Genomic DNA, 23438 nt, shown 5'->3' on the forward strand with positions numbered 1-23438 from the left:
TATAATTTTTTTTTTTTTTTTTTGTGACTTCGATTTCCAGGAAGCTAATTAAATTGATTTTATGGTTAATTTGCATCCTCGGAGCATGCAGTTCACTAAACTTAAGAAAAAAAAATTGAAGCAGTAGGAAACTTTAAATAAGACAAATTACTTTTGCTCCATATTGAATTCTAGATCAAGTAAATGTCCTTGTCAGAATTACAGTGTAAGTATCAATTACATTTAATTACAAAACCATTTTTTCATGGCATTTTCCAAGTAAAAGAAATACTCTCTCCTTAGAAGAAGTAAATATGCTCAAAGTGCTGTAATATTTGCTAGAACTCAATTCATTTTTAGGAACAAAATTAGAGAGACAGGTTTGGACAAGGTGGCATGGACTTGGGGAAGCAATTCACGTGCTTTACAGGTAGCACAAACAGCAAAGGACCAGATTTGCTTGGTTTTAGCTGTGGAGAGGAAGGAATGTAGCTGCTCTTCAAGGCACAACCCAATCCCATCTAACAAGGAGCATGTGATGGATAATTTGGAGGGGCTGAACAGGAAGAGAAGTCCATAGCAGAACGACTTCTCAATGAATATGGAGCCACAGGCAACATGACTCAACACAATAACAAAGCAGCAATGGCAAATACTTCATCCAGAACGGCATTCATAAAGTGTGCTTATAACCCAGCTCCTCCTGAAATTACCAACAGTTAATTTCACAACTTCTTCAAAATCCTTAAATTGTTTGCAAGTCCATTTAGCATTGGATATTGCAAGCTGGTGCTTGGTAATGGGAAGATTTTTGACTGAGAAACTATTCAGACTACAAAAGGATCTTTCTGGGTGATTCACTCATACTGATTTCCCTCTAAAAAGTGCATCTTGGGAAGCAGATACTGAGTTGCTCATAAAACTGAGATTCTTTCAGTGCTTCCATCTGCACACTGAAGCCCTGATCCCACAGATTGATCTCCCCAAACACTCTGAGACAGCTCAAAACAATGAACACTGATCACATTTTCTCTCTTCTGTATTTTATTTCACAATACACAGTCCCTGATATAACTTAAGCCTGTGTAACTTCTCGCATTCATTTTTTAAAACATGGCCTGAAACAGGATTAATAAATACTTAATAATTTATGCAGCTTTAAAATATAAGAAACGTATTTTAAAGGTCTCAAGCAGAATCTGTGGGATCAAAGAACAACACAATACAACATTTTTCACAGGACAATGAATCCAAGTTCGTATGGCTACGAGTAAACAATTCTATCAGTATTACTAAAGATACAATTATCATACAAAATCATTAAAAACTACACAGAGCTTTTAAAAAACCAAATCAAATGTAAAATTTCCAATTTTAGTGCTTGATCCTGCCCTCTTTGAGGTCACTTGAAGCAGTAATACTAGGCTTGACTGCGTGCAGGAGTAGCATTGTGTTCTATACATACCTGAATATCCTGACAATATAGGTGCATACATCCTTATCATTCATACGCTGCTCTAGCGCCACAGAGAGCTCAGAGACTGCACCATTGCAAATGAGTTGGCGTCTTGCCGGAGGTAAGTCAGCCAAGTTACGCAAAGTAGCTGTCAGCTGCATACAGAATATTTAAAGATTTATTAATCACAGCCATTTACAACAGAATCCACAGTTTTGAAAATTTAATAAAGCTCAGATCTCATTTGTAATGTCTAAGGCAGTCTGAATGCCCTGTTAACATTCTGCAGGTATGTATCTACCAATAAATTATAACAGGAAATGTGTAAGTAACAAAATTGTGTATATTGAAATAATTCTTTGAAAATGGAAGATTGATACTGGTCTTTGCCTGCATTTAACCTCCTCCTTTGAGGGAAACGTGATCCTTCATCTGTTTTCAAATCTTGTATGCATGTATACAACCATATACCAATTGGAAGTTAGGTGAAATGCTGTGGTTAAAGTGTTTTTTTGCATAATGTCTACTTTTGCAAATTTACATTTAAGTCTTGCAAGTTTATACTGATATATAATACATATTTTGATGATAACTGTAAGTTGCAAACGAAGATGACTTATTTTAAAAGACAATAAAATTTATTTTGATTAAAACTATAGAAGTTAATCAAGATCAAGAGAAATCCACTATTTGAACAGCATAAAAATGAAAAGCTTAAGTTCTCAAGTTTATTTTGGAGAAACCGAAATATTTTCAGAAGATACTGTTCTATTTCAAGGAGTTTTAAGCATAAAATATCTATCACTTGTAGATATGCAAAATGAATCAGCTATTGCATATTTTGAAATGCTCTGGTTCTCTTCCAAGATAAGGGTGTTTGAATGCCAAGATCAGACAGGCAATGACATGTAAGTTAACTGTTGATCTAAACCAGAACTTACTGTAAAATTAATGTGAAGTCATTTAATCTACTGTGAATATGGAAATTCTTCAAATTTTCCTTATTCTAAGAGTAAGGTATTTACTTCAATTTGGTTTTCAATGTAGTCTGATAAGGCACAACGACTATCTGTTCAGATCGTTTGTAATCACAAAAAAATTAAGTATTTTATCACTGAATTGGACTGCTTGTCCAGTGAGATGTAATTGCTAGTTTTAAAGGAAAAATCTGACAATGAGCATGTTAAGTTGTTGTGTTTGAGGAGCTTCTGCGCATAGGATTCTATGCACTACTCTGTCCATTCTCCAGCAGCTTTCAAACTTGCTGTCCTACTACAACAAATTTGACAGAAGCGTACACGTCTTCAGTTACCACCCAAATGAAGAATGAAAATGCAATTCAAGATGTTCTGTAATGGAACAACAGAAGGAGCAATGTGTCAAAATGGAGAAGCAAAGTACAGAGGGGGAAAAAGATACGCGATAATGTGAATGTGATACATGAATGGATTTAGCTTCAGCACTAAATATAAAATTCATACCATATTCAGAATAAACAGAAAGTGAACCAATGGAAACCATTTGCTTTTACCTCATTTTTTAAGAAGACACCTGGAGTTTTGTGTTATTTTAACTAAACAACTGCAAAAAATACATTTCCATATATTCATTCTTCCATAAGTCATGACGTTTCAAAAATCAACACAATACTGTAGAAATACTTTAAAATAAAAATACTTTGCTATTCAAAAGTTTTGGTGAAAAAGTTTCTGCCAAATGGAATACACACAGAAGACTCCATTCAGTGCTCACACTCAAGATGTTCAGTCAGCCTAGGGTATTTGTTGAGCCCTAGCTAAACTTCACAATAAAGAAAATTAAGGATAAACTACATATTAAAAGTGGCGTTCAAACCCAGACCAGGGCTTTCACTGCAGTGAAGAGACTTACACATTAGATGATGGGGGGGGAGAGGGGGGGAAATCTTTTTTGCTAGATAATGGTGCAGAGGTCTCCAAAAAGAGAGTAAAATTCTTCAGTGCCTGAGACAGTTAGGTGGTTCAAAATCCTCCAGTAGTAAATTCTATCAAGAGGCATCCTCAAAGACAGGTTGGAAAGGAAAAGCAATGTAAAATAACATATACACTTAAACATGCAAGACAATGAAATTCAGAATTTCATATAAGTATATATCCACAAAAGAACAGTTAGTGTGCAAGTGAATTTGAAGAGTACAAATTAAAAAGTGATAGAAGCTAGCCAGACAGCAGATGAATTCAAGTGATATTCTGATTGCTTCAGGCAGACACCATGATTCAGGGAGAAATGCCTAACAATTGGCTCTAGCAGTCCCCACCAGCCCTAGTCCATACATTGCCACGTGAAAGATCAAATTCACCCAAATAGAAAATTTAACAGCACACAAATGCTATTTTTAAAGGCAAAGATATTTAAGTACTTTTCAATTATAGAACATGGAGTACTTGTTAAGTCTTATGAGTGGCTTTCAAAGGCCTTGGCTTTTGAATAAGCATTACCATATTTCATATAAATATTATTAGATTATTAGGTGAAGCAACATAAAATGAGTTGATGATCTTGGTTTCACGACCTCTATTAAGGAAAAATAATAATTATTACAAACATTTTTATTCCTGTATTGTGGGACTTCTGCATAAAATCCATTGTATAAAAACGAAGAAATCAGAGAGGGACTTTATTCCCACAAAAAGGACCCAGCAAGATTATGTATAACACTGCCATCTGGTGATTGTGCAATTATACGGTTAAAAAATGAAGAGTTGGTCCCAGTTAACTGAGATATCAGTTATCAGGATTAAGAGATGGCAGATCCCCCCTTCAGAGACCACTGTGACTATTTAAGGTGGTTTTCTCCTCTAATACAATTTGCTCTCTTTTCCTGAAGACTTGTATTTATTCATTATTTATGTATGGCGCTGGATATTTGATCTTTTGCTACAAGTTAAAGTATGCCACAAAAACTTCCCTTTATTCTGAAGATATGAATCACCAAAGAAACTTTCTTTGCTACTCTATCTCTGAAAACAGGCCTATTCCTACATCTATGATAACTGAACAATTAACTCACATGGAAGAAATGGTGCACATTAATGTAGATCTGTTGAAGAAACTGATATGAGAAAGTCACACAAAAAAATACTACTATAGAAGAGAATACAAACAAGTGAAAGAGCAACCTCAGGAAGAGACAGTTGTCAGTATTGACTTTTCCACAAAATACTGGAGGCCTTCTTAGAAACAGCCAGTCTATTCAAACTGTACAAAATAGTTTTGCTACACTACCAATCATACTGAAAACAGCAGAGATAGCAATAACAAAAATGAAGTGTCAAATGTAACATTTTCCTTTCACACGTTTGCAACTTAAACACTTGATTTAAAAAAAACTAATAATGGAAGAAGAAAACACTTCTGCTAAGTTGTGGGGAAGTTCAGTCTCCTAATTAAACAGCTGAAAATTATCTGATTCATTAGTTTTATTACTTGGATATAATTTGTTATTTTTAAATGCCCCACCTGGCATAAACTTTTTATATCTATTTAACATAAATGTCCATCTCTTTCTACTCAACAGGATTCCATTATATGTATTATATGAATAATGCCAACAACAGCCAGCAAACGTCAGGAATATGCTTTGCTTTTAACCATCCCCTTCCTGCTCTCAGAAGGATAAATATTTTTAAACTATATAGACATGAAAACAGGTACAGCATACATATATCTAATTTAGGTTTTAAAATTCCTACCAAAGCTACAACCTAAAATTCCAGTCACTTAAAGGACTGCACCACTTCCGTATGTGAGGCATCATACTCTACCTCTTCATCTAAGCTTACTTTTCTTATAGTTTTGGTGTTTTAAGTCACTGTCCGTCACCTTGCAAATGACACCAAGAACAGAATCTGTTCTGGACCCCCAGCTCCTCCCTCAATACTTTCCAAAAGGGGATTTCTAACTAAACTGGCAGCCTAAGGCAGCACTACAGTAGTATTGGGACTTAAAGTCTAACCAGCAGCATTTAAGAAAAATATTATCATTAAAATCTTGATTACGTTCAAACCTAAAGTTTGTACACCTTCTCTTGAAAAAGAAGGCTTGGAAATCCCATATACAATTTTTTATAGAATATAGGGTATAATATCAACAAAATGGCACAGATTATTTTAGAATTGTTTGGAGAATTCACAGTGCCACAAGGAAGTTACATTCCCAAATCTAAAGATAGATACATATAAAAGAGAATTTTGTGATTCATATAGGAACCTAATGATGACAGGACTAGATAGGAAAAAAAACAGGAACACAACAAGCACAGAATTTCCAGTTTCATCATATATTCTCTCAGTCTTTAGCAATTTGCCACTTTGGGACTTCCTTAGCCAAACATAAGTATTAAGCGTATATAATAAACGTATATAAACATATAGAAATGTGAGTATTATATCATTTCACTCAGTGCTTTGTAGCATCTCTCAATGTGTTTATGTTTGTATTATGATCATACACACTATTCTGGAAAGACATACCTCACAGCTCCACTAAAATAAACAAACGGAAATCAGTAATAGCTTACATCATCATGTTGCTATCTATTTTCTCACATAATTTCAAGTAGTATAAAATCCCTTGTTTGTAAGTTAGTAGAGAATTAAAGAAATCTGGCATAACTCGTAGAGAAATTTAGTGTAAACACTACCTCAGAAAATTGTCCGATATATTTTCCTATAGAGTCCCCAAAACCTTACAGTTACACCATTCACTAATCTTTACATCAATAATTTCCAAGACAAATGCCAGAAACCTCCCTGGCAAATCCCTGACAAATACAAAAAACCTGCAACCTATGCGTAAGTTAAGATTTAGCTATATAACCCTTTTTTTCTAAAACACTAAGGTTTAAACAGTTTTAGAGCAAAGGATTTTACTTTACATTTTACTAGGTACCTAAAATATTTCTATTAACTTCAGAATTCCTAAGACCTTTAAAACTGACTACACAAAAATATTTATGATGATTAAATGTAGGTCCTGAGCAACTTCAAGTAAACTTCTTAAAAAGAAGTCTGTTCAAATATAGGTACATTCAAATACATGTACGAAGATAGGTACAACTGTCAGTGGCACAGAGGGTCAGCTTATCTCCTCTAATTAAATTTTCATTTGCCCTAGAAGTGTGTGTTTTTAGAAATAAAAGTAAATGCTAACCTGGACTAATAGGTGGCCCAAGTTGGAGAAATAAGTGTCATTTTCTTTTATATTATTAATCTGCTTCATTAATTGCAGCAACATTTCAACAGCTCCTTTGTTGACCATTTCATTAAGGAGTACTGCATTTCCAGACATGAATTTTATAGCTCCCATGCAATACAGGAGAGCTTCATTGTTTTTTTGTAGATCTTCAATTCTCATGACCTCCAACAAACAATCTAAAAGGAAAATAATTATTTGGAAAGCCTAATATTAACATTCATATTTGATACAGTCCAGTCATTGAAGAGATTAACAATCAGGAAGAAAAAAAAAACCTCAGATTGAACTCTTACATTTCTAATAAGTGGGCTAGAAAAATTGGGTATTTGGATTGAAACCAAGAAACAATTATTGATGAATAAGAGAACAGGCCTGACTTTTATTCTCCCAAGCTTCAAGAACTAGCACCAGTTGTAAACACACAGCAGTCATCACTGGAATCCTCAGGCAAGATTTGCAAAAGTGACTCTATGTGCCTGGAATTTTGTGTACTACACTTGAGACATTCTAAAGAGGTTTATTCACACTACTTCCTTAAAAATCAAATGTCTTACAGTATCTCAAGGGGAGCAGTAAAAAGCACGGGTGCCTAATTCAAATCTCACACTTGAAGTCTGTTTGTAGACTTTTAGATTTACTTTTTACGTAGGTAAAGTTACTGTAAAAGTTTCACTTTATGCTACCATACTGTCTGAAATGTTAGAATTAACAGTTGTTAGCACAAACCCAATGTATCTTTTACAGTCAAATTGACACATTCTGAATTTGGTGGCTGTATCTTAAATAAATAAGTAATCCTAACCAATTTTATACTTTTAAATTTCCAGTAACTGATTGAAACTGCTACTTACTTCTGCTTCCTGTGTTCCATCCATTTGAATAAAAACATTTTCCCATCTCATTAAACCTAAGACATTTCTGAAGTTTTTTCTGTCTCAACTCAAGTTAAAACTCCCTCCAAGTATATGTGTGTGTACAGATGAAATATACACACTCCAGCCTCTTGCCCAAACTCTCACCCTAGTGGTCAGCTAAATCACTTGGGTTGTGGCAATGTGAAAAAAGTTTCAGGTCCCTGTTCTGCTCAGTATCAAACAGAGTCTTGAACAGTAGTTGTCTATTTTGGGATGAACAGTTTATTACTTCTACTGGAGCTGCTCCACTGCACATAAATAGTTCACAGGGCCAGTGGAAAAAAAAGAAGTTGAATCTATAACCCAGTGACTACAATAGGAATCTGGGTGATTGTGATGTTAATCCAGGTTCATGTCTTTGGCCTGGATAAGGTGGGTCCAAAACACAAGAGTGAATAAACAAATAAAATGCTACCAAAAATGTTCTTTCCTTCTCTAGTTTTTAAAATACAGGGAAAGAAGAGCAAGTGAAAGAAAAGCGAGTGAAGATGGAAATAAGAGCAAAACAACCAATGCTTACACAGACATAGCCACTCAACTCCTCCAGATTCTTGTATGATGCTAATATCTACAAAACTGTAGTTTTCAGTATCCAAAGTCAGTTGAGCAATTTGTGCTGTTCGTTTTCTCTGAGTCCTTTCCTGTTGATTTTACTGCTGGAAAGGCTTATGTGGTCTTTATTTCTGACAACACTCACGCCCTGAACTTAAAGACCATGGATACTCTCATGCTTTAATAAATGCTTGCAAGGTCAAGGCCTACATTAGTAAAACATAACGAAGTTTTAATGAAAGGAATGACCATCAATCACTACTGAATATCAATCATATACTGTCTTTTTCTTCATATTTCTCATATTTGCAAGGTGTGTGAGGACGACACAAATACAGTTACAATCACAAAAGATCTTAGAGCCATTGCTGACAATCCTCCAAAACCATTGGCTCAACGTGCAGCAGTAGCTAAAAAAGCGAATGATTGTTGTCAATATCCTTCCTGATGATGGCCACAACACAGACAGCATTATTTCACTTCTGTAAAACTTGGTGCAGAAACATCTTGACTTCTATAGACAGTTTTGTTCTGTACATCTCAAGAGGGATCTATTGGAGTTGGAAAAGGCAAGAGAAGGGCTACTAAAACAACTGAGAGAATGACACAATACCCTTTCAAAGAGAGAGCTAAAAGGCTGAGATGCCTCAGTCTGAAGAAGAGAAGGCAGAGATATACAATATGACTGTGGTTTGGAAAAGTCATGAAGGTGGACTGTAAACTGACTGTAGAAACTCTTATAAGTCCTGCAAAACTACAAGCAGGGGCATAATGAAAAATAGATACGTTTAAAACAGCAGATAGAGAACTTCTTGAACTTGTTGCTCTATGAGACTGTAGAGGCAGACAGAATCAGAAAGTGCAAAAAGGAATTAGGCAAATTAGTGAAGAAAAGATACATAAACAGAGACTAAAAAGGATTAGGCAGGGATGCACTATCTGATGTCCCTAACAAAATGTAACAATTCTGGATGCTGGAGTAGTATCAGGGAAGCAGATCACAGAGAACATGTAGGCTGCCATGCTCTACCTAAACAGCATCCCCTATCGCCGTTGATAGACACAGAATACTGGACTAGATGGACCGTTAGTTTCACCTAGTAGGTAATTTTTAGTGCATGACTAAGTTAACTCTGACAATGTTTCTTGAAAGTTGATCAATCTAACTACTTAATTTCAATGTCTAACTTACATACAAGAATAGAATACATACCCAATAATCTATCATTTTGAATGATGTAATCATTTTTTTCATTCCTACAAATTTTAAATGCAAGCTTGCAAACGCTGAGAAGATTTTTTCCATCCACTTTCATCTGCAAAGAAAGTAAAAGACATAAAAATCACAACGAAAATCTACATACAAAAATGCACCATAACATTTTACAGGTTCAGACACCACGGCAAACTTGTATTCCAACAGAACTATTAAATTCCAGCTGAAACCCTGATAGTATACTGCGCCAAACTGAAAAGTCTGCAGAATTAAAGGACTCTGAAACCCAGCTAGTTTAAGCTCTATTTAGCAAACCGTGCTGACTGACTTTAAAATAACAGATGATCTATAACTTTTAATGTATTTTATGCAGGTAGTATATAAATAATTTGCATGTTTTTTTTCCTCTAATTTACCCTCACGAAGAAATTCTGCACAGGCTTCACTGGTTTAGCATCTACAGCCATACCACAAAGAACTCCAGTACAACAGGACATGTCATAATGAAAGTTATTCTCAAATATCAGAAAACTAGATCTTACGATGTAGTAATGGTCACTGAGAGATCATGAAAAGGAAGTAAAAGTGTTAAAAATACTATAATAAATCTCTTCCTTTCCTCTGCATTTCAAGGGCAATTTCTTCTCTTGTTCATGATTTTTAAAAGATTCCACAGCAAAATATCTGTAACAGAACTTTTTTTTTTTATAAGCACCACTTAACATCTATGTAGTATCTGAATATATCTATCTTCTGATTAAAATAACACATGCTACCTTAAAGGAGAACTGCCCCCTCAATACACACACACGCAAATTACTAAAATGTCTACAACACAATGCTAGCTGGTATTCTTTCACCAGTGACTGTCCATGCATGCTTAGTGGAAGATGAACCAATAAGTTCAAAAGTACCAACTTAATTGAGAATTTTAACCAGAAATACTAAAGAAAGAGATAATTATACTTACTCACTTTCAAAAAAACCTCTCTTAGCATTTTCAGATAAAGGTGTTTAACAAGGTCAAGATATTATTCAAAAACTAAGCTTCATTTCCATGTGTAATTTTTTATATTATTGTTTTGATTAATTCCCTGCATATGTGTATCCCAGCTTAGGACACTGTCTCTTTTCCATGCCTCATTCTTCCTCCCCCAGATGTAATTTCTCTGAAAAAAACACGCTCAAATAAGTGCCTATCTGGATGAATGGGAGACTAGTAGCCATATGGCAAGAAATTGTGCTTAGGAAAAGGGTTAATTTTGACACAGTTTAAAAGTATGAAATGAAACATTAAATGCAAGTTGTAATTCATGATTTTGAGCTTCACATTCTACCAAACAGCATTTTAAAACACTTACAGCCAGAATAATCTTTGCCAGCTTCAGGCAAAGTGGATCTGAATCAATGTCTACAAGTTTATATAATGTCTTCAGAAGCACACTTCTTCTTTTAAATCGTTTTCCAAGCATGTTTCCTTCATTCAAGGCTTGATAGAGCTTGGTGCAAGCCAGACAAAGGTTTTCTACATTGTCTTCTACTTGAAGGGCGTGGGAAGGGAGAGAAAAATAAAAAATAATTATCAGTGCTACCTTTTCCAGAGCATCTCAACAGACAAAGACACAGGAGAACAAAATAAAGAATGGGTTGCACAACAACAAAAATAAAGCACCCAATAAATCTCTTAAAATGATAATGCAATCCTCAGAAACATTTTTATTCTGCTCTTTCAAAAAGAAGAGACTCAAAACAAGAAGCCACAGAGCCAAAATAATACCTAAAGCTAAAATGAAACTCACCTTTAACGCTTAATAATTGGATTGACCAAATGTCTACCAGGAAACTGTGAATCTGAATCTATTCTTCAAAGAGCTCCACGAAACATTACATGTGAAAAAGAGACAGTTAAGGATTTTTTTCTGCCCATATACATAACCTAATATATCAAACCTTGCTGGGATTAAGAATCAGTGAATGTAAAAACTTGTTAGAACTCTCCAGTGCATAATAGAGGTGCAAGATATATTTGAGTGGACTGTTGGCCTACTGACAAAAAAAAGTCATCTACCTCCTAACCTGAGTCCCTCAGACACTATTTAAAAAATACAGAAATAAAACCTGCAGTAAATTATTACAAAATCTATATCTCAACACAATGGAATCATGTACATATTTACTTTAGAGGGAAAAGCAAAAGTCTTGCTTATTTTTAAAATTGAAGATTGAGTTGGCTTTTTTTTCTCTTATATTTGCTTTTGTCTATAAGGTAACACTAACAAAGCACCGTATAAACCAATTAAACTGCCTGTATAAACTCTGCATTTACTCAGGATGTACTTCATAGCTGAAACAGAGTCATATTCAAGAAGGCAAAGCACTTGTGATGAAATATATATGGACAGGAAGTTACAACACAAAACATCGTATCTAAGGCCCCCAACCTGTAGGCAGATTCAAGGACCCACCTCATGCTGAGCAGTGCCTGGAAGCTTTCAATTTGCAATCATCATATTCAAGGAACATCAATGACTATTCCATTTCTACTCCCATCATGACAGAAAATTTAACAAAATTTAGCATGATCCTAAACCCTCTGCTCCAGTAAGCAGTGAAACAGGAGTGGCAAGGAACCAAAACTGAAAGGTCTCCACTCTATTTCATCAAAATTAACAACAACAAAAATTATTCATCACTGATTCCATGGGGCATTTTTGAATCTTATCCTCCCTTGAGTACTGGAATGTAACAAAGTATTTGCTCCTCCAGTAAAAGAGACTTTGGGATTCTATTTGGTTTTGTCATATAACAATGATCTCAAGTGTATGATATTCATAAGATTTTAGAAAATAATTAAGTTCCAGGTTAAACTTCAGCTTTGTTTTTGAATGGAAAGTTTTCTGCAAATATTTTTGAGGGAGAAAGGGGAAGAAAAAGGCTTTTCTATTAATATATAAAAACCTAAATGTGGCTTAAATGCATGTGCAGGGAATTAGTTGAAAAGTATGAAGCAAGTGACTGCACGCAAAATTTAAAATTATTGAATTACCAACAGGCCCATTCAAAACATCAAAATTATGGAATTCTAATATTCATTTTTATAAGAAAAACTGAAATTGTGCAGTAAACAGCCTATATAAAGCAATATAACACACAGCTGCAGGAGGCAATGATGCAATTCAGTTACAATCTGTGTGAATATTCAAGAAACAGCAAAACTCTTAACTTTAAGGTTGTTATAGTACTACATTCAATCAGCTGGTGAGAAAATACCATTAGATAATTTCATTTATTATTAGAAAAACTAAGCCATAATCGAGTTTTAAAAAAAACTAAAAAAACCCCAACACACTAACCAAATCAAGTAAAGACTGAGGAAAAGGGGCATGAAAATTGATTTTCCATAGTTACTTTCAAGACAAGGGAAAGACATGATTAGATTTTACCTCTAAATCATATTTTGCTTGCCTATAAAGAACATCTAACTATGCAAAACTCAGTGGTTCATATTTCATAATCTCAGCATTAAGCAAGGAAAATGTGAAGATACATAGCTGTTTTCAAATTTCCTGATCACTGTTTTTCTACACAGTGACAGATGTGAGAATGAGACTCCTGCCTTTTTAAAATAATGATATATTTCGGGAATCACTTAGTACTGTACAGGTGTTTCATACTCATCAACATCTGCAAAATTATGCAAAAAAAAAAAAAAAACCCTAATCTGTACCATGCTATAATGAACACTGCAAAAGATCCCGTAAAACAGAATCAATCCCCTAATTTGACAGTCAATTTTAACCACTTGTAAAAACAAATCTACTTTCTATATTCCCACCATTCAACTAAATATAATATCTATAGAAGGCAACTAAACAACCTTTTGAATGAAACGTTACAATGGATTTCAGAGTTCAATCTTTCAAACCATACTTATTTTACTCAATTTTGCTTCAATATTCTGGGTCATTACATGCTTTTCCTAGACATCTAACACATTATGCACAAATGGAAATTTTCATTAAGATGTCCTTAGTTTTTAGAATTAATGGAGACCTTCAATACAGTCTATGCTTGAAAAAGTGAACCTGTGCAGTACTTTATTCTTAAAATTATTACCTCATCACTGACTGCTAAACTGGCAGAGCTATGTTGTCTAAAATAATTTAACCAGACAAGATCTTCTCTAAACCAGTTTCTTTTTTTTTTTTTTTTTTTTTTTTAACAGAACCACAGAATGGTTGAGGGACCTCTGGAGGTCATCTGGTCCAACCCTTCCACTCAAGCAGGGCCACCTAGAGACAGTTTGCCCAAGCCACTTTTACACTGCAAAGCCACTGAACATATGAAAGCATACAAGGCTACATAGTCCAACTACTGTTATTCTTTTGTAGTAAACACAAGTAAGTTCCATATTTCCTGCAGGAAATAGTACAGAAAATACAGCTTTTCAAGAACAGTGTTACCCACCTTCTTCCAGTTCATGCAGAATGGGCAGAATCTTTATATGCCAAAAGATTTCTTCCTCTTCTGATTCATTTATTCTTGTTTCATCCTCTAAGTCTTCAAAATACATTCAAAACAAAAGCATATATTCAGTGAAGGTTTCAACTTCTACACAAATAAATAGCTACAAATACTTTATTCATCAGTCAGAAAAAAAATCTGCAAATGTCACATTTTTCTGTATTCTGGGTTATTCTACTCATTCAAGCTTTTCTTTTTATTTACATTTTCTCAAAAACAAAAGTTTCAGACAAAACTAGATGGATAAATGTTTTGATCTGTAAAGCTGTACTGTAAAGCCAGATTTGGTTTTGTTTGCTGACATTAATGTTTCATTTGATAGCTGAATTGGAAGGTAATGACTACTTCTGCATCAACATGTCCTACTATTTTTCAGGTCTGTGTCCACATGACAGCTTATTCTGTGTTAAAAAATACCCATACTACAGACAATCCTGTAGGATTGTACAATTTTACCTAGTACACATGCACAATAACATTAAGCTTGGTTAACTGACTCTTTGGTCAGTTAGGGAAAAATAGCCACATTAGTTATTACATCCTGTTAGCAGTTCTAACCACTTTATGTAGTTAGTTCTGGGAAGTTCTCAACTAAGTTTTTATTAAATGCAGGTTTCCCTCTTATTCTTTGTTACATTAACAATTTCTTACACAGCATCTTGGGAAATGAACAGCGAACTACAGATATCTGAAAGATGTTTTGCTTCTAATAAAAATCTCAGAAACATTGAAGGCAAGCATGTCCCAGGTTTTTTGGCCACCCTCAACCAATTTCCTTCAACAGTGACTCACAAAGAGCTACTGTTCATTATCAGAAACTTTGTCCACTTCACAAAGAGAAGTTTTAAGAAATAGTTCAGCTTTTTCTATACTTTGCTTCAAAAAGAAAAGACAAAAAAAGGCTATTAGCAGACATCAAGTTAAAAATTGGTAGACCAAAAAATCAGCTGCCTGGAATTTGCCTGGAAACAAGACTGAGAATGTGGATCTGTTTTCAGATTGGACAAAGGAGTTGGTGAAACACAGTTAAAATCCATTAAAAAATGGATTCCTGGATTGTATTTCGTATGGATGCAGTATCACTGGGAATTATTCTGAGTTGCTGAACATCCTTTTCACATTCACCTGGCACTATGTGAAGTGACAGAATTCTGGTCTTGACCGCTAGCCCACTATAGCTGGAGAGCCAGTTTCTGTGCAACTTGAGTTTTAAAGGATCTAACAACTGCTTACAAGGCGCATGTAGGCATATTTTGGGAGTTCAAGATTAGGTTAAACTTCTTATCTTGCAGGCAACCAAAGCTGTTTTAAAGATGATTCTTGGTTTGTGGTTCAGTTTTGTTTGTTTGATAAGTAGGGAAATAAAAGTCACACAACTCCACTAAATAATATGAAGCCATTTAAGACTAGAATATATGTATCTTTTTAAGTGACAAATTTGTTAAAGTGTCTCCTACTATTCATTACTAGCTCTTGCATTTAAATGACAATGTAAATTCTTAACATAATCATTATCAAACACAAAAAATAATGTACTACATGAGAACACTGTCATTGAGAGGTTTGCATCATGAGAACAGTATCTCAGACCTCAAAAAAATTACTGTCTACCGAGCATTACTTGGAACAGTGAAGCAATTAAAAACTTCCTGAATATTTTAAAAGTTTGCTCTTTAAAAAAAAATCCAGACTCTTGTTGTGTATCTATATTAACTTTAACCGTCTACTTGTATTTTACACAGAATGAATGTATCAGTTTTATGTATTTCAACAGATTATACAAAAATGCTGCTGTTTCCTAACTAATACACTAGTAAGTATGTTATCACAGTAACTATACATTGTCAGTGTGTACATATATATATTAGTGTAAGTATATCTTATTAGGTAATATTATTATTACTTACTTGGCAGACCTTTTTATTTTCTAGATCAAATGAGTTAAAAGTCTTATTTAGATCGACGAGTAGCTTAATTAATAAAACACTATGCAGCATTTGCAATGAAGTGAAAGTTCTGCTCCAGATAATGTAAGAGCACAGCTGAAATGACAACAGTAGAATACTTTGCACTGTTCCTTCCTGCCACAAAACCCACATACTGACTCAATTATTTCTTTTCTTTCCAATTTGTAGGTACCTCTCAAATTGAAAGATGGGACTGACTTTCTAACTATGCACATGCTTAACTTTACTAAGCAAGAAATAAGATAGTTCACGTATGCATTTGCAGATATGATTAAACTTCTCACTGGAAAAAAAATTTAACAAAGCCATTCAATTTTTGGTTCAGAACAAAAAGAACTGATTTTCTGTGCCATTCTGCTGCAGTTGTCTCACATTCATCAGAAAAATATAGCAACCTAAAAGTTATAATGGCATAATTATTTTAAATAAATATCTCTTGTAACTAGGAAAAAAAAAAAAGATAATCAGCTTTTACTAAACAGTATTAATCCTAGCAATAAGAATGAACAGGAAATACACAATTATAAAGAAAAGCAACATTAATAAATTGTAAACCTGCGTGTGTGTCAGTCCTGAGAGATTTTTAAGGTGCTGATGAAAAGTTATGGCACTAATTGTATTTAAAATATTGCAGAAGCTGTGCTGAACCTTCTAATTGAGCGATCACAATTCAACAGCAAAAATACTCAAGTAAAAGAATTCAGCAGGCTGAAGTTCATTGTCTCAGTTTTTCATAGGTCTTAACCACAGCTTTGCATTCTGCTCAAAAAAAAAAAAAAATCACTAATCAGTCTACATTTATTGGTTGCTGGTTTTAGCATGTAAATACAAGAGCCTTAGCAACACTGAGCTTTCAAAAGCTCTGTACTGCCTGACTTATCATGTTTAGCCTTTTCAAGGAATACTGAGTGGCTACGAATATATCAATATAAAAACAGTCTACCTCCTCTCTAAAGTGTGAAAGTATAAACACAAATCATATCAGAAAATAGAAATAATCTGTAATTGAACACTCCCCCAGGACCCCACTATAGAGAAGAAACGATTGATGAATTCCTACTGCTATGCCACCATTTATCGTGGGATTAAAGATGAAGTATGCATAAACTAAGGAAGCTAAATAACGTTAAGAAAAGTAGATATAAAAAGAAACAATCCTAATAACACACATGATTTTTTCATCACCACCAATAAAATAGGACAAATAAACCTAAAGGCTTATTAAACAGAGAAAATACAGCCCCACAGAATACTAACTCCCATGACATGGTAAATACTCTTAGCTCCTCTGAAGGAAATGAAAGCAGAGTACATTACAGCCTTTGCCAGAACGATCCAGAATAATGCAACTTCTCGATTCTAGAAAAATAGTACTAAAGGATAATAATAGCAGAGTAGAAACTTCAGATTTCCATACCATACTCTCAAATATGCATTTGCCATGTATGAAATGTGCCAGCTATGAGGAAACATTAATTAAAATCTGTTACGTAAAATTAGCAAAATGCATCCCTACAGAGCAATCCAGAATCTGTATCTTCAGCTAATATAGCTTGGCATAACTTTATTAGTTTCTGTGCAACTATGCCAGTTTACAAAAAGTGATGGGCAAACAAGGTGTTAATGGATTGGCAAATTTTTAAGCCTACATATAGGAAAAACAAGAGAGTAAATACCATCAGATTTTGAGAGTGAAGATCTCTTGAATACTATCACTTTACCGACAACAGTAAAAAAAAAAAAACAAACAGTATGTCTAGAAAACCATAAATACTGTTCAGTGAATAAAGAAGAAATATCTTCATATCAGAAAAATTAGACTATTTCTATTTGACTGTACTAGACATTTTTTGACTAGAGATTGAAATGCCTTATGAAGTACCTGTTACTCTCCTCTTCCAGCCTGTACTCCTTGGCCATGATGAACTTGTGCCAGGCTTTTTCATCTGGTCACTAAAAGATACAGTATAGACACACACTAAGTATATCTGAATACAATGCTCAAAATGCTTCTTTCTTCACGTGCACTCAGCATGAGATCTCAGTATTAATAACTAATTGGAAAAGATTGTAAGTTATTTTACTAAGTTAGTAGGTTAGCCGTTCATTAAAAATGACATGTAAATACAATTTCCTCCAGCATGTACTACAGAAAGCTCCTTCAGAAATACTGACATATTTACACCACAAGAGGTCACCATTATGGAACACAAAACCTAAAGCATTTCCACTTGCACAATAAAACTGAAAGCTGAACCAAACTAAACTCAGAAAAAGCCAATTTTTATTTTATCATCAGTTTCACTAACTGAATATAAATTCAACTATCTTAAAACTGTAAGTTCATCCATTCCCAAGGACAGTGATTTCTGACAGAATTAGCACTTTCAAAAGATATAATGAGAAGAATTTTTAAACAAACACACACTTTAGTAAGCTTTAATGTAAATATTAGAATTTCCAGGTCTGCCTATGAAATGTTGCTAACAGCATAATGGTCACTAGTTCTGTTAGTACAAGAAACACACATGTTGTGATTTCTTTGTAAAGCAACAGTGACCTGCTGATCATATGATTAGTGTTTCTTTGGCCAGAGGAAACTACTACATATATCTGTGATAAATCTTTTCTGTTTGCCTAGCTACACACTCAAGCAGCACTAATCTAAAAGAAATACACAAGATACACACTCTCTTTACTATTAAACAAGAATCTTTCCATCTTTAAAATTCTGTACTAAAGACAAAGGTCTTAATGTATGTTTTCTATTCTCAGTGTATGTTTAATTTAACACTTCATATTCCATTTATAGTTCATGTACCAATACAACCTAATCTTCTAAATTTTCTTCTGAAGATAACAGTAGTGTGTTAGCAATGTTATTTCAATTCTTTTAACCTGTTAATTTAGTTGCTATAAGGCTTAAAGCTAAACTGTTGTTTAAGTGGTTTGCTGGACTGGTGCCTAAATCCTGTCTGCCAGTCCAGACAGAAGATGTAAGTCATCCTGTCAACAGATGGAGACAGAATAAAAGACAAAGCTCTTGTAAGATCACTTCCCTACAAAAGGGACTGGATAGCTCACTGTGATCAGTCAAAAATTTCCCAAGCAATCACATTACAGAGGAACACTTGCTTCATTACGGCTAACAGTGAATAATGCTTTCTTTTTACAGCATGAGGATTTAAGTGCTCCAAAATCCAAATGCTTACACAAACTATCTTGAAATTTTTGAGCTCTTATATGGCAATTCCTACTCCTCTGGGGAAGCAACGGTTTTAAACTAAAAAAAAAAAAAAAAAAAAAAAAAAAAAAAGGACAAGTGCTTGCACCTCTACTCCAAAATAGACTGGCATCTGTAAGAAAGAGGGTTTTTACAGCACAGATTAAATACAGTTCATTAAATACAGTTCAGTGTATTAATAGAAATTAAAATTTGGTTCCATTTGCGTTGAATACCTTGTCCTACAAACTTTTATTAAAGTTTAAGAAATTATTCTAGGAGGTTCAGCCATCCCTGAAATCAAGACTATAACCTGATAGGGCACTGGATAAGCAAGAGAATAACAACTTCAGTCACCCAACACTAATTCAGCTTTAGTTCAGGATTCAGGAATCAGTATCTTGAGAATTATATGTAGACATGATGATGCTATCTGCCTATATGAGTATGGTGTTTGAGTTTGCTTTCCTCAGAAAAAGTGTTTTTTAACTATATCCAGTCTGTGCCTCTTCCCCTAAAATGTAAACCTGCAGGATGAATTCAAGAAACCTCAACAAAGACAATCCTACAAGTTTTGTAGGAAACAAAAGCAGCTGAATAGAAAAGACACTGAAGCAAAGGATGTGGTAACCTGAATGCTTATCAGATAGAAACACCACATATGGGAGATGAAGGGTAAGACCATGTCAAAGTCTGAAATGCATAAAAAAAGTTTGGTTGGAGCCTATGATTTCTTGAACACCAGTATCAACCGGTTTAGAGACCTACGCAAGTAGGAAAGCAGTTTTGGGAAACAGCCTAACTGGAACTGCCATTATTTTCAGAAAAAGAATACACTGAATATGTACATAAATGAGAGTGACTGGTGGGCAGGCTTCTCTTTAGAGAATACGTACAATTTATGCATTTTGTGAGAAACTATAAAATCCCTTTACGTATCTTTACCATGCTGCCAACTCCATTTTAGTTACAGAGACTTTTGCTTCATTACCTTTTCACTTTCATGTAGGGCTGAAACTTAAGCAGCAATATCTTGTTAAGAACTATGTAGTTAAAATGTAATCAACCTAGTCTAAAAAATAAGTTACCTGCTATTGAAGGGAACTGGCTTGTCAAGAGTGGTTGCCTTGGAAACAAAGTCAATTGGCAGAAATCTGATCATCTGATAAGGGACTCATCAAGAAATCCACTGACAGAGGCTCTGATGATTTACAGAGGAAAAAGAACTTGGCAACTGGATCATCTCTATCCTTCTCATATAAGGGAGATCACAGTAGCCCCTATGAGGAACACTGCTTTCTTGAATGTACACAGACTATGAGGTCTTCCAAAAGGAAGGTGAGCCAGCCCTGCAGTAGCGTGTTCAGTATTTTCCCTGGTGAAAGAGTGCATAATTAAGTGAAAGCAGGATTTATTCAGAAACTCTACATGTTTGGATGTTTAGTTGCTTGTTCTTGCCATGAGCCTCTTGTCAATGGTAAATCTGCAAACTCTCACCTTCAGTGGTATTCCAAGGAAAACCACATTTCTAAGAACTGCATCCCAGAGGCAAATAATCAGGCCAGTTGTCTCCAAAGAAGCTGCACACAACAGCAAGGTCTGATTCACAAACATGAGTGTAAGATCCCAATAGAGGAATAGTGCTTGGGCTCTTTCCTCATACTGTGAAGCCTTAAACATGTGAGAATCTGGCTACCTCTTTACTTACTCTTTACAGTCTGGCAATAGGCCTGAATTTTGGGCCACGCCTTTCCACACAGTTAGACCCTTAGCATGGTCCCTGCTACAGTTTTGGCCCAAGAAAGGTGGTACTTTCCTTGACAAATGCCCAGGTGCAGGGAACAGACAAGCAGAGGTAGGGACATTTCCAGCCAATACTTTGTGTGTGGTAGGGAGGGGGTTAAAAATTCTTCCGTTGTACTAACATAACCCATGATACAGCAGTTGGCCACCAAGCCAGAGACGAACTCCTTTGTTTAATTTTTATTAATTATTAGTACAGATGTAACCCTAGTGCCCCACCAACTATTTAGTTACCAGTTAAGAGGGACACATAGCCTAATACAAACAAGTTAATGCTTCTCTACAGAAGTGTCTCTAACAAGCACCTTTGATCAGTGAGGTAGCAAAGCTTAACTAGAAAGAAAAGAGAACATGGTCGTCTTTTCTGAATTCTCAAACTTGAAGGCATTCCCTCTAGACACTACCCTCTTCTCTCCTCATGGTAAGGCTCTCAGAATACCTACATATTCTTACAGCTTTGGGAGCAAAACTAGAAAATACGGGAGTGGGAGAAGAACAGAGGAGCACAGTAACTGAGAGAGTACAATAAAGGATGAAGAATACGAGGATTAGTTTTCAAAGAGAAGAGTAGGAATAACAGGGAACGAGCAAAAGATAAGGCAGTGCGTATGGAAAAGGCCATAAGCCCCACACTATCTGCTTCTGCAAGTGCCAAGATCTCACATGACTTTGCTCCTCCAGAGATTATAAGCCTCTTCTCTTGCACCCATGTAAACCGAATCTGTGGACTCTCTTGAAGTAGAGACAGGAACTGGGACCACCCCATGTAAATGGGAATCTGAACAGAGCCTTACAAAAGCAGTGAGCTACTCACATGCACAGCATGCCTTGAGTAAACACTGTGAGGAAGTCATATGCGGTAGTCACTAGCTGGTATCTGGAAATACATTTGTTTTCCATTTCTAAACAAGGACATGAAAATGAATTACCAACTTCGTGATCCAGCAGATAACAAGAGTCTGCATAGCACCCTTAACTTTGTATTTATAGGTATCTTTTGTTGGTATCTTTTTGAATTCTACATGACTGCTTAAGGCAACTTCGTTGGGATGAGGGGTGGTTGAAGGTATCAGAAGAACCAAACTGGTTTCCATTGACAGAAATACAAGGAATATTAGGCTTAATATCCAAGGACTTTATGGAGACTGACTAACAAAACACCATTTGCTCTCAGTCAGCTCCACACAAAGCTTTCCAAATAAGTACATCTCAAATGTTGGCAATATTTAAACCAGAAAAGGTAACTTGGAAGATAGCTTAGAAAAACCACACAGCACACTGCCTTCTAAGGCAGCACCCGCATAAACTACAATAATAATAAAATTTACAGAACATACATTTTATAAAAATATGAAACAGAACATGGTCTAGCTAGTCCAAAAGCTTTTCTTCAACCACCTCTTTGCAGTGTATCAGAAGAGGATATAAAACTGGTAAGTACAGACACTCACAGGAAAACCTCTTCAGAAGTTCCTTCCTGATAAGAAGCCTTAGCCTGTGTTGCCGCCACGTAAAAGATCTCTTATCATCCATGCGCTCTCAATAAAACGTTGGCCTCATTGCTAACTTCTAGTAGCATTTTCTAAATTAAAGTAACATTTAGCTGGGGGGTGGGATTCCATTTATTTTTAAATAAATTTCTAAGGCATTTGAGTTTATTGCCTCTCAATTTCCCTTTATTTCTTTGATGCCCTTTTTCTCAAGTCAGAAAACTGTAATTATGAGCATACAATTTCTACACTCCTGTACTTCTTAAGCCAGGTAATAGACACCCCTACCCGAGGGGATGCGATACTGGACCTGGTGGTCACCAATGCAAGCGAGCTCGTCGGAGATGTCAAGATCGGAGGCAGCCTGGGCTGCAGTGACCACGCACTGGTGGAGCTCACGCTCCTAAGGGAAATGACAAGAACAAAGAGTATAGTCAGGACCCTAAATTTTAGAAAAGCAAACTTCCAGCTCCTCAAGGAGATAGTCAGAAGAACTCCCTGGGAAACGGTCCTCAGAGACAGGGGAGCAGAACAGAGCTGGCGGATCTTTAAGGATGTGATCCACAGAGCGCAAGAGCTCTCGATCCCTAGCTGTAAGAAATCAGGAAAAGAAGGGAAGAGACCGGCGTGGCTGAGACAAGAGATGCTGGTCGAACTAAGGAAGAAGAGGGAACTGCACAGGCAGTGGAAGCAGGGACAGGTATCCTGGGAAGAATATAGGGAAGTGGTCAGGTTGTGTAGGAATGGGGTCAGGAAGGCCAAGGCGCAGCTGGAACTGAACTTGGCTAGGGATGCGAAGAATAATAAGAAGGGTTTCTACAGGTATATCAGCCAGAAAAGGATGGTTAAAGAAAGTGTACCCCCACTGATGAGCAAGACTGGCAGGCTGGTAACAGCAGATGAGGAGAAGGCTGAGGTACTCAACGACTTTTTTGCCTCAGTCTTCACTGGCAACCTCTCTCCTCACCCCTCCCGAGTCGATGGATGGCATGAGGGGCACCGGGAGGGCAAAACCCCTCCTGCTGTAGGAGAAGACCAGGTTCGTGACCACCTGAGGAACCTGAATGCACACAAGTCCA

General features: G+C 35.6%; 1 protein-coding gene across 5 annotated transcripts in view; it reads right to left on the minus strand.

The window, feature by feature from the left end:
* The window catches only part of ARMC2 (armadillo repeat containing 2), a 66487-nt gene that overhangs the window by 27829 nt on the left and 15220 nt on the right, over window positions 1–23438 (minus strand). For all 5 annotated transcript variants that reach the window (XR_004842760.1, XR_004842761.1, XM_035900313.1 and 2 more), the window contains 6 exons: window positions 17726–17796; window positions 13820–13912; window positions 10714–10889; window positions 9350–9452; window positions 6626–6846; window positions 1445–1590 (listed from right to left, as the gene is read on the minus strand). Coding sequence is in view for 3 of the 5 variants with exons in the window: in XM_035900313.1 (XP_035756206.1) it covers window positions 1445–1590; window positions 6626–6846; window positions 9350–9452; window positions 10714–10889; window positions 13820–13912; window positions 17726–17796 (810 nt within the window). In the remaining 2 variants the exon portion in view is untranslated. The remainder of the gene's footprint in view (window positions 1–1444; window positions 1591–6625; window positions 6847–9349; window positions 9453–10713; window positions 10890–13819; window positions 13913–17725; window positions 17797–23438) is intronic.

The sequence above is a fragment of the Egretta garzetta genome, unplaced genomic scaffold (assembly GCF_000687185.1).
Source record: "Egretta garzetta isolate BGI_Z169 unplaced genomic scaffold, ASM68718v1 scaffold138, whole genome shotgun sequence".
In the NCBI taxonomy this organism is placed as follows: Eukaryota; Metazoa; Chordata; class Aves; order Pelecaniformes; family Ardeidae; genus Egretta; species Egretta garzetta.